Genomic DNA, 13,456 nt, shown 5'->3' with positions numbered 1-13,456 from the left:
CCTCATTCTACACATTGAATAATCCCAAATTGTCCTTTGAGGTAATTATGTTTCTATACAGGTATCATATAAGGGTGCGTTCGTAAATTCACTCTGGAGCGCTCAGGGCGCGCTCTTAAATTCAGAGCTTTGTCAGATTGTCCGTTAGTAAATTCAGAGCGTTTCGCCTTCGGAGCGTGGCCGAGGAGGAGGGTTGATCCAAGTGTTCTGACCTCACAACGGCAGTCAAGCGCCCAAGCTAACTGGCTAAAGTTAGCTAGCTTGCTAGCTACTTCCAGACATAAATGAGAAGACACCTCACTCTGACCATTGTACATAACGTTACCCTATAGCAGAGCTATTTTCATGTTATCCAGAGCGTTGGTGACTGTAACTGTGCTGCTGGCAACAATTTGATTAATCTTTTTTTTCCAACGTTACTGACACCGGTCATATTCAACTGGTGTTGAGCGTTCGTAAATTCATCAGTTAAAGCCTGCGCTCTAGCACACTCAGACGAGAGTGCTCTGAAATCGGAGTAGATAGCCAGAGCGAATTTACGAACGCGTCCTAACTGTCACGTGCCCCCCTCCCCTCACCTCCGAATGGTTGGCAAACTCAATGGTGAGGCTGTTGCTATAGTAACAGATACGGAGAGCAGACGGTAGTCTGGCTGGTGAGCGACAGACAGCGAAAGGTGTTGAGGGTTTCTGGATGTGGAGAAGTGGGGTGGAAAGACGTGTGGATAAGGAGGCTGCAAGAAGGGGAGGTGACGGGTCTGCTTGAAAAGAAAGAAATGTCGGAGAGGATCGCTTCATCATGTGGGAACCTTTATGATACCACTTCACTCCTTCTCCAGTACTGCAATGGTGAGTTCACCTTTGACTGGTGGCATCTAAGTCGACCGGTTTTGATATGAACCGTGGCACACGGTGGTGGGACTAAGGTTTTCATGCACCTGTTTGCAGGTTTCATACCAGTCTACACGAAACAGAGATGTGCCTCGAGCTACAGATTGTTGAATAGAATGTTAGCTTGCATCGTTAGAATGATCTAGGATCTATCCATCCAGCAGGCTGTCATGAACTTCATGTTCACTCACTGTTTTTTTTGTGATTGATAGGTGTAACCCAGAGCCATTTATTTAGAAACATATATGGCTCTTGTGTAGCCTATGGTCGTCCTGCCAACCCTCTTTGACTATATGTAAAACATTATCCGGCTGGGGGGGAAACAGATAGGCTATCTCTATGATATTTAACAGCGGAACTATTTGCATATTATGGTTTCACTGTTTCAGATTAAGTTGAATTGCCTTCCAGAGGAGAGTGGAAGATGAAGTACACTGTTGTGGCTTCATCTCACTGTGTTGTAAATTAGAGAATGGTGTTCACTTTTTGAGGAGCAGCAGGGGCTGGACATGACTGTAAAGAGCAATCATAACATTACAGCATAATCAAAGAAAAACTGATGCAATGATGCTGTAACTGGCCACATCACAAGACCAGGTTCATGCATGTCCAGTGTCCACTGTGTCAGAAGAAAACAAACAACACACTATCGGTAATGTCTTATACGGTAAAGTATTTATTTAAATTTGATGCACCCATGCTATCCAATACATTTTCACATAGTTCACAAATCCACTTATGCATCAACGCCTCGTTTGCCATGTAAGCAGTGTGTGAGTGTAGCATATCTAAATAGATTTGCAAGGTATTCAATTAACAAAAATCTGTGAAACTCAGAGGTTCTGTGTATTGGGCTACATGTAGGTCTACATATAGCCTATAAGTAGAAGATAGCCTACTATAAAATCATATTCAGTGACAGGTGGACAGACATGGAGAGAGACATGTCATCTGTTCAAATGGCCAGGCTGTCCTGACCCTGTAAGTCTGGGTAGATATTTCCCATGGCAGAGTCTGGTATGCCCAGTACCCAGCCTGGGTGTCCTGCCAGGGTCTCCCATGGCCAATGCCTACCCAGCTAGCACATAACGTTCCAAGAACCATATGTTTCTTAGAGCTTGGTGAGAGTGTGGTTGTCCGATGGTTATTTTACATACAACCTTCCCACAACTTTCTGGGAATGGCGCAGGATAGTTGCTTGGCTTTGGAACATTCTCAGCACATTTAAGTAAATTGACCTAAACAAAATCATTATTTTCTTGGTATTTCATTACTTTAACAAGAACGTTTCCTAAAATATCAAATATGGTTACATCTAATTTCAATGTTTGTAATGTTCTAGCCTATTGCGAACCACCCTGACCTCGCGAGCTTACATTATGTTTGGCTACACGGATGCAGTCTGGCCACGACAAGAGTCAAACCGTTTGAGCCCCTCCCTTCTATCCACCGTATGGCCGGACCAATCAGCATCCTCTAATAATCTGTGGATCAAGAACCCAATACTCGTTGTTGTCGCCGTTGGTCGCCCTTCATGGAGGACCAGATCAGAGAGGTTGTGAAACTGGGGATCACTGCTGGGGATCCATGGACGTTGCCAGGTTTTCAGTAACCCAGAGTCTTGGTTGCTGAACAACAAGTGGTGGAATATGCTGGCATCAACAGTGTATGGAGAACATCATGAGGATTGTTGTGGAGAAGGTTCATGTTACATGCAAATGGTAATTATACATAATTTAATATTAATTAAGTCCACGTTATGTTGAACATTAATTGGACTCCTAGCTAGCTAACTAGCTAGCTAGTAGTGTATAAGTAAAAATTAAATGCTTGAAAATGTCCAACATATGAGAATATATTTTTATCCTAGAAAACAATTACAATTGGTACCTTTACAATTTAATTTTTTTTAATTATATTTTTTAAATATCATAGTTCTTTTGTCATTAACTAATATGTATTTATCATTGTCGTTATTACACTTTTTTGAATTTGTATTAAGAGATGTCCCAAACTGTTTAATTCCCAACCACATCATTAGTGGTTCGCCTGATGTGACGAGGAGCTGACTGCTTGTCTCTGTGTCACAAATCGTGGACATATTCATCATGTTTGGTGACATCACTGACATTGCCACCGGTGTCAGCAATATGTCCAGGGGCCAACCTCTACCGAGGAAGCATCTCCCATGCCGTATGCCAGGTTGCAGTTTTTCTTTTACTCATAGAGAAAAGCAAGGAAGAACCATCAGGGAGAAAACAAGGGAGCAAGGGAGAAAACATTCATGACTTGGTAGTGGATTCAGTGCCAGATGCAACCAGGAGTTTAATCATTATGCAAATTCTGTTGCAAAATGTTTAGTCTGTTGCAAAACGTTTTGCAACAAACTGTTTACTCCAATGTAAATTCTATTGGACATTCTATTCTGGGCATTCATTGGACATTTTATTCAATTGGACATAAACAGGTAGGTCCCTCCCCATTTCGTTCCATCTGCTCTGTTTGCTTCCATTTGGTTCTTGAATGGTAAACCGTTTCCGTAATGAATACACCAAAGTCTAGTGAGGAGGACCACACAAAAAAAAACAGAGGCAAAACTCAGCTTTGGCTTCTTCCTGTCCAACATGTAGGGAGATGTTTTTGTGGTTATACACTGTAGCTCTGTTGTCCTACAAGGCCTATGATCATAGCCAATATGCCTACAGTACCCTTCTACTGACCTTGCAAGTTATTGCCACTCTTTCCCTTCTGTTGGCACACAGTCTTACCTGGAACAGGTTCTAGAATGTGAAGGGAAGGAATAACCCTCTTGACTTACACCTGGAACTCCTCAGCGTCTTGAAGTCATTTTTGAAGGACCTGGGTCCAAACATGACTGAGCAAGCAACCGACAGGATTAGCAAGTCGATTGTTGTCGAGGACATGTTGGACACCACAGACGCTGAGTTCGAGGCATCAAAGTCCAGTGGCATCCATCATGCTGGTCGCCAGACCGGGGACATTCTAGCCTTTGTGGAGGTTGTCAGGGAGGCAGAGCTGTTAAAACCCAACCAGACAGAGAGTTCACAGCATTTCCTGGTTTAAACAGAAACATTCTCTCTAAAGTGAAGTACAGTGAGATGTTCCCGTTTGATTTGAAACAGCTTAGGTGCCAGGCTAGCTGGGGATGTGGTTGGTTTAATCTGACTGTCTAACCCTGTCTAAGATGTTGACAGTGATTGGGAGTTAACCTTTCTGATCTCCCCATCCCGGATCCGGGATCGTGAATACAGACTCAAGCTCATTACCATAACGCAACTTCATGAAAATCGCAAATGAAATGAAATAAATATGCCATCTCTCAAGCTTAGCCTTTTGTAAACAACACTGTCATCTCAGATTTTCAAAATATGCTTCTCAACCATAGGAAAACAATCATTTGTGTAAAAGTAGCTAGCTAGCATAGCATTTAGCGTTAGCATTAGCGTTAGCATCCAGCACGCAACATTTCAACAAAAACATAAAAGCCTTCAAATAAAATAATTTACCTTTGAAGAACTTCTGATGTTTTCAATGAGGAGACTCTCAGTTAGATAGCAGATGCTCAGTTTTTCCAAAAAGATTCTTTGTGTATTAGAAATAGCTCCGTTTTGTACATCACATTTGGCTACCAAAAAAAAACGAAAATTCAGTCCTCAAAACGTGAACTTTTTTCCAAATTAACTCCATAATATCGACTGAAAACATGGCAAACGTTGTTTAGAATCAATCCTCAAGGTGTTTTTCACATATCTCTTCGATGATATATCGTTCGTGGAAGCATGGTTTCTCCTCTCAATCAAATGGAAAAATACTTGCACATGGCTTTGCGCACCAGTTTCGACGCAGGACACCAGGCGGACACTTGGAAAATGTAGTCTCTTATGGTCAATCTTCCAATGATATGCCTACAAATACGTCACAATGCTGCCGACATCTTGGGGAAACGGCAGAAGGTCTAAGCTTATTCCTGTCGCATTCACAGCCATATAAGGAGACATTAGAAAACAGAGCTTCAGAAATTCTGCTCATTTCCTGTTTGACGTATCATCTTGGTTTCGCCTGTAGAATGAGTTCTGGGGCACTTACAGACAAAATCTTTCCAAAACTGTCAAGAATATGCATAGTCGAGCATCTTTTCGTGACAAAATATTGCGCTTAAAACGGGAACGTTTTTTATCCAAAAATGAAATAGCGCCCCTAGAGATGCAACTGGTTTTAAGGAGCAGGAGTAGGATAAATACACTGTTGTCACTGTGAATATTTCTTATTGATTTGTATTTATCAGTACAACTGTTTATCTGCTATTATCTGTATAACTTTCCATGTATCATTGTTCTTTGATTTATGCTTCTTGATTAATTGATAATAAAAAAATCCATAATGTTAAATTGAAATTAAACAACATCGCTGACAGTTATGATGTTTTGCATTTGATCAAGGAACAACATGCAGATAGTAACAAATGCACATTTTTGAGCAGTCAATCAATTTTTATCTGCTATAGAACAACAATGTCCGCAGCTAAAATGCCCCCGCCATTTTGCAGAATTTCTCTTGCGTGTTGTAATCTGAATACTGAAAGGTTGTTGACAATGTAGACACTGATGCTGTACCTGGAACATATACATTCACCAATAATAGTAATTATGACAGCCTGAATTTCGGGAAAGTTCTCAAAAGAAGACCTGTGTCATATCTGATGATTTTGAAAATATTGTAGAAACACTGCAGCGTTTCAAGATGTAATATTTTTTTCAAAAATCATCTTAGCTAACACTATCCACCCCGACCAACTACCCTAATTTGATTTTTGCAGAAGTAACCTTCTGTCTTATGTACAGTGCCTTCAGAAAGTATTCACACCCCTTTACTTTTTCCACATTTGTTTGTGTTACAACCTGAATTGAAAATGTATTACATTTAGATTACACACAATATCCCATAATGTCAAAGTGGAATTATGTTTTTCGATTTTATTTACAAATGTAATAAATGAAAAGCTGAAATGTCTTCAGTCAATAAGTACTTAACCCCTTTGTTATGGCCTAAAATAAGTTCAGGAGTAAAAATGTGCTTAACAAGTCACATAATATGTTGCATGGACTCACTCTGTGTACAATAATAGTGTTTAAAATTATTTTTGAATGACTAGTACCTAATTTCTGTACCCCACACATAAAATTATCTGTATGGTCCCTCAGTCGAGCAGTGAATTTCAAACCGATTCAACCACCAAGACCATGGAGGATTTCCGATGCCTCGCAAATAATGGCACCTATTGGTAGATGGGTAAAACAACTAAACAGACATTGAATATCACTGAGCATGGTGAAGTTATTAATTACACTTTGGATGGTGTATCAATACACTCAGTCACTACAAAGATACAGGCATCCTTCCTAACTCAGTTGCCGGAGAGGAAGGAAACCACTCAGAGATTTCACCATGAGGCCAATAGTGACTTTAAAACAGTTACAGAGTTTAATGGCTGTGATATAAGAATTGTAGTTACTCCACAATGCTAACCTAATTCACAGAGTGAAAAGAAGGAAGCCTGTACAGAATACACATATTTCAAAACATGCATACTGTTTGCAACAAGACACCAAAGTAATACTGCAACAAATGTGGCAAAGTAATGACTTTTTTTCCTGAATAGAAAGTGTTATGTTTGGGGCAAATCCAATACTACACATTTCTGAGTACCACTCTCCATATTTTCAAGCATAGTGGTGGCTGCATCATGTTATGGGTATGCTTGTAGTCGTTAAGGACTGGGGAGTTTTTCAGGATATTAAAAGAAACGTAATGGACCTTTAGCACAGGCAAAATCCTAGAGGAGAAGCTGGTTCGGTATGCTTTCCACCAGACACTGGGAGATGAATTCACCTTCCAGCAGGACAATAACCTATAACACAAGGCCAAATATGCACTGGAGTTGCTTACCAAGAAGACTGTGAATGTTCCTGAGTGGCCGAGTTACAGTTTTGACTTAAATCTGGTTGAAATTCTATGTCAAGACCTGCAAAACACTTTGGGACTATATCAACAGTGGACTAATCAAACAAATGCCAAAATATTGCTTTTGAGTTTTCCTTTAGGTGTGTTGTCCCGTGTCCACTAATTGGCCACACCTGATCTTTAATGATTGCTAGTCACTTTTAAAATGGTGTCTGTTTGAAAATACTAAAATTAACAGCTTTGTATGCTTTAAAAAACATGGTATGCTAGCTACATCCTGGTGGCTCAGTTGACTAATTTCCATGGCTAGAGAACAGAAGATTATAGGTTTAAATCTCACTGATACCATGTCGCTATAAAAAATAAATGTTTGCATAAATAATGCCAAAGGAAATGAATTTCCATGTGTCCTATCTGTGCTCGAAGTTCATTTTTTTAACCTCATAAGCTAGCTGTGTTATCAAAAGTCCTATTGAAAAAAGGAAGTTTAATTAAGTTAAACCTCCACATAATCTATCATTTCTGTTCTCAGAGCATTAATAATAAAAAATTAAAAAATTCACATACATGATGTTTTATTGTCACATACACCAGATAGGTGCAGTGAAATAAAGGAACCAGATTAAAACACTCAGAACCTCACAGCAACCTAAAAGTAAACATTCCCAGAAGAGGAAAAACATTTGAAAAAGGATCAGTTTTACCAGGTCATGAAACATATTCGTTCCTGCAACCAATGTGAAACCAAAAACATATGTTCCCACAACTTCCAAAGAACCAAATGTGCTAGCTGGGTAGCCTGGATGTGCTGCAGACTTAGGATCGGTTCCAGGCTGCAGATCACCCCAGACGGTGGAATACAGAGGGGAGCAGCTCAGCTTCTCTGCCAAAGGGAGGTAGAATTGACTTTGGAGCCATCTTGGTCAGGGTTGACCTTTACTGTAGATTGGTTGCTGCCTTTGTGTCTGTGACCAAAGCTCTAGTCTGGACTCTGAATTGTCTGGTGCTGGTGGTGACAGCGACAGTTTAGCTCCTACAGTCACTATAGGTTAAGTACTTTAACAGCTGAGATAGCAATTGTGTACAGGTGTATTTTATCCCACAACAAGCTATTGATTATCATGAATGCAAACAATAGATAGTAAAAGGCTTGCAAAGGTAAATACACTTTAACTTGTGACCATCTGGCCCATTTGTGTTATTGACTGCCTCAGACTGCGTGCAACAACCATGGCTCATCTGTCATGAAATCTAATACCTACAGGTCAGTGTTTAGGTGTATTAACCATTGACTCAACATGGTGTAACAGCAGGTAGTACGATCCCCTCTCTAGGGTTTGCTCACATTGTTACTCATGTAGACCCTGGTCCCAGTGGTGTGTGTGTGTGTTATTGATAGAGAAGACCTCAGTGACTTCCTTGGAGATTAAGGCAGGGGGCTGAATTGTGTTTGTCATTCTGTCATCGATATTATGTACAGTATGATTCCAGCCATGCCATGGTGTGCCTGATGTGAGCACATACATACATCTCTCTCTCTCTCTCTTTCTCTCTCTCTGTATGCGCATGTGCGTGGGTGCATTTGTGTGTCATGAATGGAGGAGACTCGGATTCCACCCACTGCAGTCTCACTTCCTGGTTGTGCCTGGCTGTTTCTGCAGCGGTGTAAATGTCTGGCCCCCAGCCAAGCCAGCCTCTGGCTGCATCCACTGCTGCTGCCACTGTGGAGGCAGGACTGCCGGGAGCAGTGTCCTGTTACAAACAGTGACTTGCCTGTCTCTTTGTGAGCCGCATATACTTCTAGAAAGGAGGAGGAGAATAAGTAGAAGGAGGGGGGGGGTTGGTCCAGGGAGAGAGAGGCAGAACAGGCACTGGCTGTAGAGGAGACGAGGGGAAAACCCTACATCAGAAAGAAGCCCAGATTTGGCATCACGGGACCCCCCCAAGAGAGCTAAGGAGAGGAGAGCAGGCTGTCAGACTGACTGAGTGACTGGCTGACTGGCTGAGTGACTGAGCATGACAGGTAGGGACAGGCAAGCAGACTCCAGAGCCCAATGAATATTTCAGCAGGCTTTGCTTTTCGCCCTGACCTCCATTGTCCTCTCGCATCACACAGGGGTTCATCCCTCTCCACCTTACGCCATAGAGCTAACCTTCCCTCCTCCCCTTCCATTCCCTCTCTCCTCTCCCCATTTAGTCATTTTCATATTATATCATTAGTAGCCATGCTGCCACCTGCTTTAACTGTGCTAGCTATAGCTGTCCTTTGCCTGTGCTGTGTCATCTGCTGGAGGCAATAAAGAGAAAGTTATTGAGTACGCATCATAAGCCTGCAGTCTGTTCTGTTGGACAGCTACTGCGTGTAAAGTGCGAGGGGAAAGGTTGTTTCATTAACAAAGTAATGGGATGGCATTCCTGTGGAAACATTGTTTAAAAATTAGGTAGGTTTAAATGAATGAATGATCACACTTAATTACTTCATTACCAGAAACAATTCAATCAGTTTTTTTTTTATTGACATGGGGAATGGTGGAGTAAACCCCCGTAGATGTAGTTGTTTTGTACCTTGGCCGTTCAGAGGCAGTGTAATTGACATTTGCTGCAGAGGCGATTGAAATTTTATCAATGCTTTTACTCAGCAGATTTCAAATTGTGACCAAGGTTATAAAAGCACGCCATGGTTAATTGACAGCGTCAGCCAAGTAAATAGGTATTTGTTTATGTTGGTCGGAGTATCCAGTATGCATAGTCACTTTAAATTTACATTCATGTACATACAACCTCAATTGGGCCGACCAACCAGTGCATTGGCTAACCGGGCTATCTGCATTTTGTCCCGCCACCCACCACCCCCCCTCTTTTACACTACTGCTACTCTCTGTTCATCATATATGCATAGTCACTTTAACCATATCTACATGTACATACTACCTCAATCAGCCTGACTAACCGGAGTATCCAGTATGCATAGTCACTTTGTCTGTATGTAGCCTCGCTACTTTTATAGCCTCGCTACTGTATATAGCCTCGCTACTGTCTTTTTACTGTTGTTTTATTTCTTTACTTACCTATTGTTCACCTAACACCTTTTTTGCACTATTGGTTAGAGCCTGTAAGTAAGCATTTCACTGTAATACAACACCTGTTGTATTCGGCGCACGTGACAAATAAAATTTGATTTGAGTTTGACATGTTCTTTCATTTCCCCTCCTGCTGAATCAAAAACATCTAACAGGTGTTGGGATTTTTAAAGTCAAACTCTCAACTATGCCCAATTTGAATGTGGGTTCTCCCACAATCTTTCGGACTGAGAGATGAGGTAATTGGTTCTACTGGGTCAGGCATGTTACAGGCAGAGTAAATAGGCATGTCAGTCAGGGCAGCATTATACTAAGAAATCCTGTTGGTAGTACTGCATATCCTTCTCCAAAGACACATTCATCTAACAATGGTTCTTGGTCATTTGAATGGCATCAGTGTTGTAAAGTACTTGAGTAAATATACTTTAAGGTACTACAGTACTTAAGTCGTTTTTTTGGGTATCTGTATTTTACTTTACTATTGATATTTTTGCAACTTTTATTTTTACTTCACTACATTCCTAATGAAAATAATGTACTTTTTACGCAATACATTTTCCCTGACACCTAAATGTACTTACATTCTGACAGGAAAATTGTACAAATTCACACACTGGTCGAGAGAACATCCCTGGTCATCCCTACTGCCTCTGATGATCTGTCGGACTCACTACACACAAATGCTTCGTTTGCTGGAGTGTGCCCCTGGCTATCTGTCAATAAAAATCAAATAAAAACTGTGCCGTCTGATTTGCTTAATATAAGGAACTTGAAATTATTTATACTTTTACTTTTATATTTAAGTACATTTTAGCAGTTTCATTTACTTTTGATGCTTAAGTATATTTAAAACCAAATACTTTTAGACTTTTACTCAAGTAGTATTTTACTGGGTGACTGAGTCATTTTCTATTAAGGTATCTTTACTTTTACTCAAGTATGACAATTGAGTACTGTTTCCACCATTGAATGGGATATGATGATAACAAGCACTGGAATTTTGTCAAGTGGCAAACAGTCGTCAACTCAACATTATAATGTATGTACAGCATTCTGTTACATTGTCACAAAATCTGTTTTAATGGCATTGTTTTGTTGAAAGACATTTGAAAGAATTGTCAGACCTTTCAGTTACAGGGCATCCTATCTGATATTGCACAGTTAAGCATTTGAGCTGGAACAGAGGATTAAATTGGACAGCCACATGATGCCATCCCAGTGAAGGACGAGAGGTTAGGGTCTAGCTGGCGACGGTGCATATTTGACGTCAGAAATGACGTCATTATTTTCGCACTATCCACTGAGTTTTTAAAGTAAGATGTGCGACATGGTTCAACGCGCTAATCAAATCAGCATAATATTATTTTTCAAATTGCTGCCGCCATGGAGCTAGAACTAGGGTCAGGTATGATGTGCTACTGACAACACATAAAAGAGTAAAGTCTTCAAAACGGGGTTGGCCTCAATTTTGTTTCAAGCAAATACTGCTTTTAATTAATGTCAGAACTGCACTGTCATTTTTGTTCTTTGCTGTAGGAATTGAAGACCAACATATTGTTTGTCAAGGAAGTAGCCTAGTGTCATCTTTATTAGCAAAAACTAACACATAAAGCTTGGAGAATTATGCAAATTCCTGCTTTTGTACTGGGTGAACAACAAAACACCTTTGTTCCATCCCCCTGACTCTGTCTCTGTCTGTTTTTCCTTCTCCCTCTCTCTCCTCTCTCCCCCTCCCTCTCTCTCCTCTCTCCCCCTCCCTCTCTCTCCCTGTCTCCCAGATGACAACGTCTCTGCGGGCAGCACCATGGAGGTGGACGACCGCCTGTCCCACCTGGAGCAGCGTGTCCAGTTGCAGGAGGATGAGATCCAGCTGCTGAAGGCTGCACTGGCCGACGCGCTGCGCAGACTGGGCGGCTGTGAGGAGCTGACTCAGACTGGGGCCGGAGCGGGGGGGAGGAGGCCTACCGTGGCCGCACCCACCAAGGGTGAGGAGCTGGGAGCCTGGGACCACGTTAGACCACCGTAGTCTCGTCAACGTACAGTACTAGCTGTAATAGGAGAGGAGAGTCTAGAAGCTTCTACTGAGGAGGTTGCATTATAAACCTGATGCACAAGGCGTGGAGAGCGTTAGTTGCCAGCCAGGGGGAATTTTTTAAAGATTGTCATACCCAGGATAATTTAGCCATTTGATTTGGAATTGTAGGACCCCTTAAGGTATCAAAAATATACATATATATATATATATATATATATATATATACAAAAAATATTTGATTTAAACATTTAATTTGGCCCAAAGAAATGCATTGAATAAAGAAAGTCAAAAATATATCATTTAAGGAAGTTTGTTCTGAAGTGTCTGTCCTATTTCTGAGATATATAAGAAATATCACTATACAGTTTATATATTTTTAAATGTATTTAAAACTTGCAATGGAGAGATACACCATGTACTGTATGTAGTTTTTGGTAAGAATTTGCATTGTCGAATTGGAAAAACTTCAACAACAAAGGTCTGTTTACTGAACCATTCTTCTCTCCCTCTTTTGATGCCAGTGCGCCAACTCTTGCAAGCCTTACCATCCAAGCCTCTCACTCTCAGCAATGGTTATGTCCAGCAGAAACAGATGGGGGGATACCCTTCCTCCCCCTCTTCTCCCAAAAAGGAAGTGTTGCAGTCCATCAAAAGGTAAGACATCCGAATGTGTGGATCTAATACTGTTTTTCTTGGTATCCTTCTATTGTGCATTTCCAAGCCCAGCCTTAGGGTGGCAGTGTGGCGTTGAATCTACAGTCTGCACTGCAAACCTATGACCGGAGACATTTCATATCCCTCTCAATATCCTTGTTCACTCTTCACCCTCCCCCTCTTTCCACCTCTCGTCTTTTTCCTCTCCCTCTCACCTATTCTCCCCAACTAGGAAGAGCATGTCGACCGAGCGTCTGTCCACTGTCAGGAGAGAGATGGTGTCTGACAGCAGAAGCAGAACCACCTCGTCAAGCAGCTCCACATGTGGCAGGAGCAGGTGATTGTCTGATACAGCACAGACACCGCTAACCCCCTAAACACAGACACGGACACAGCAAACACTCCTGCTCCATCTGGCTAACTGAGAGAGCATAGAGCGTAGAGCATCCATGCATACCGTATACATCTGTGAAGTCTACCCAACATCTGAGAATGGGTATAGAGCTCATCTCTGATCTCTGAGGAAAATATCAAGACAGCTCGTCACGTCCTGAGCAGCCGTAACTGCCTCACTTGCCAGATAAAATACCCTTTCTATCTCCCTGTTCGATCAGACAGGTGACATATGGTGTGGGTCTGTGTTCTTCTCAGCTATTCCTCGGGCTGACATTGTATTCTGAGAGTAGAGGTGCCAAGGTCTCAGGGGTTTTTGTTGACGTCCAATTTAGGGCACTGATCAGTAGACCGATCGTTGTTTTTAACCCTCTCGCTGTTCAGATCAGATGACAAATGATCCTTAAAACAGTTGTGTAAAT

At 41.5% G+C, this 13,456-nt stretch overlaps 1 protein-coding gene across 1 annotated transcript; it reads left to right on the top strand.

Moving 5' to 3' along the window:
* Positions 1 to 3,812: 3,812 nt before the first annotated feature.
* On the top strand, positions 3,813 to 12,982 carry LOC139385402 (echinoderm microtubule-associated protein-like 1). The gene is made up of 4 exons (XM_071130466.1): positions 3,813 to 3,951; positions 11,731 to 11,937; positions 12,509 to 12,641; positions 12,874 to 12,982. Exons 1-4 carry the CDS (start codon positions 3,813 to 3,815, stop codon positions 12,980 to 12,982), a joined length of 588 nt encoding a protein of 195 aa, XP_070986567.1.
* The last annotated feature ends 474 nt before the right edge of the window (positions 12,983 to 13,456 follow it).

This window comes from Oncorhynchus clarkii, chromosome 27, assembly GCF_045791955.1.
Source record: "Oncorhynchus clarkii lewisi isolate Uvic-CL-2024 chromosome 27, UVic_Ocla_1.0, whole genome shotgun sequence".
Taxonomy (NCBI): Eukaryota; Metazoa; Chordata; class Actinopteri; order Salmoniformes; family Salmonidae; genus Oncorhynchus; species Oncorhynchus clarkii.
The sequence above is the reverse complement of the archived record's forward strand: the minus strand, read 5'-3'. Positions and strand labels throughout refer to the sequence as shown.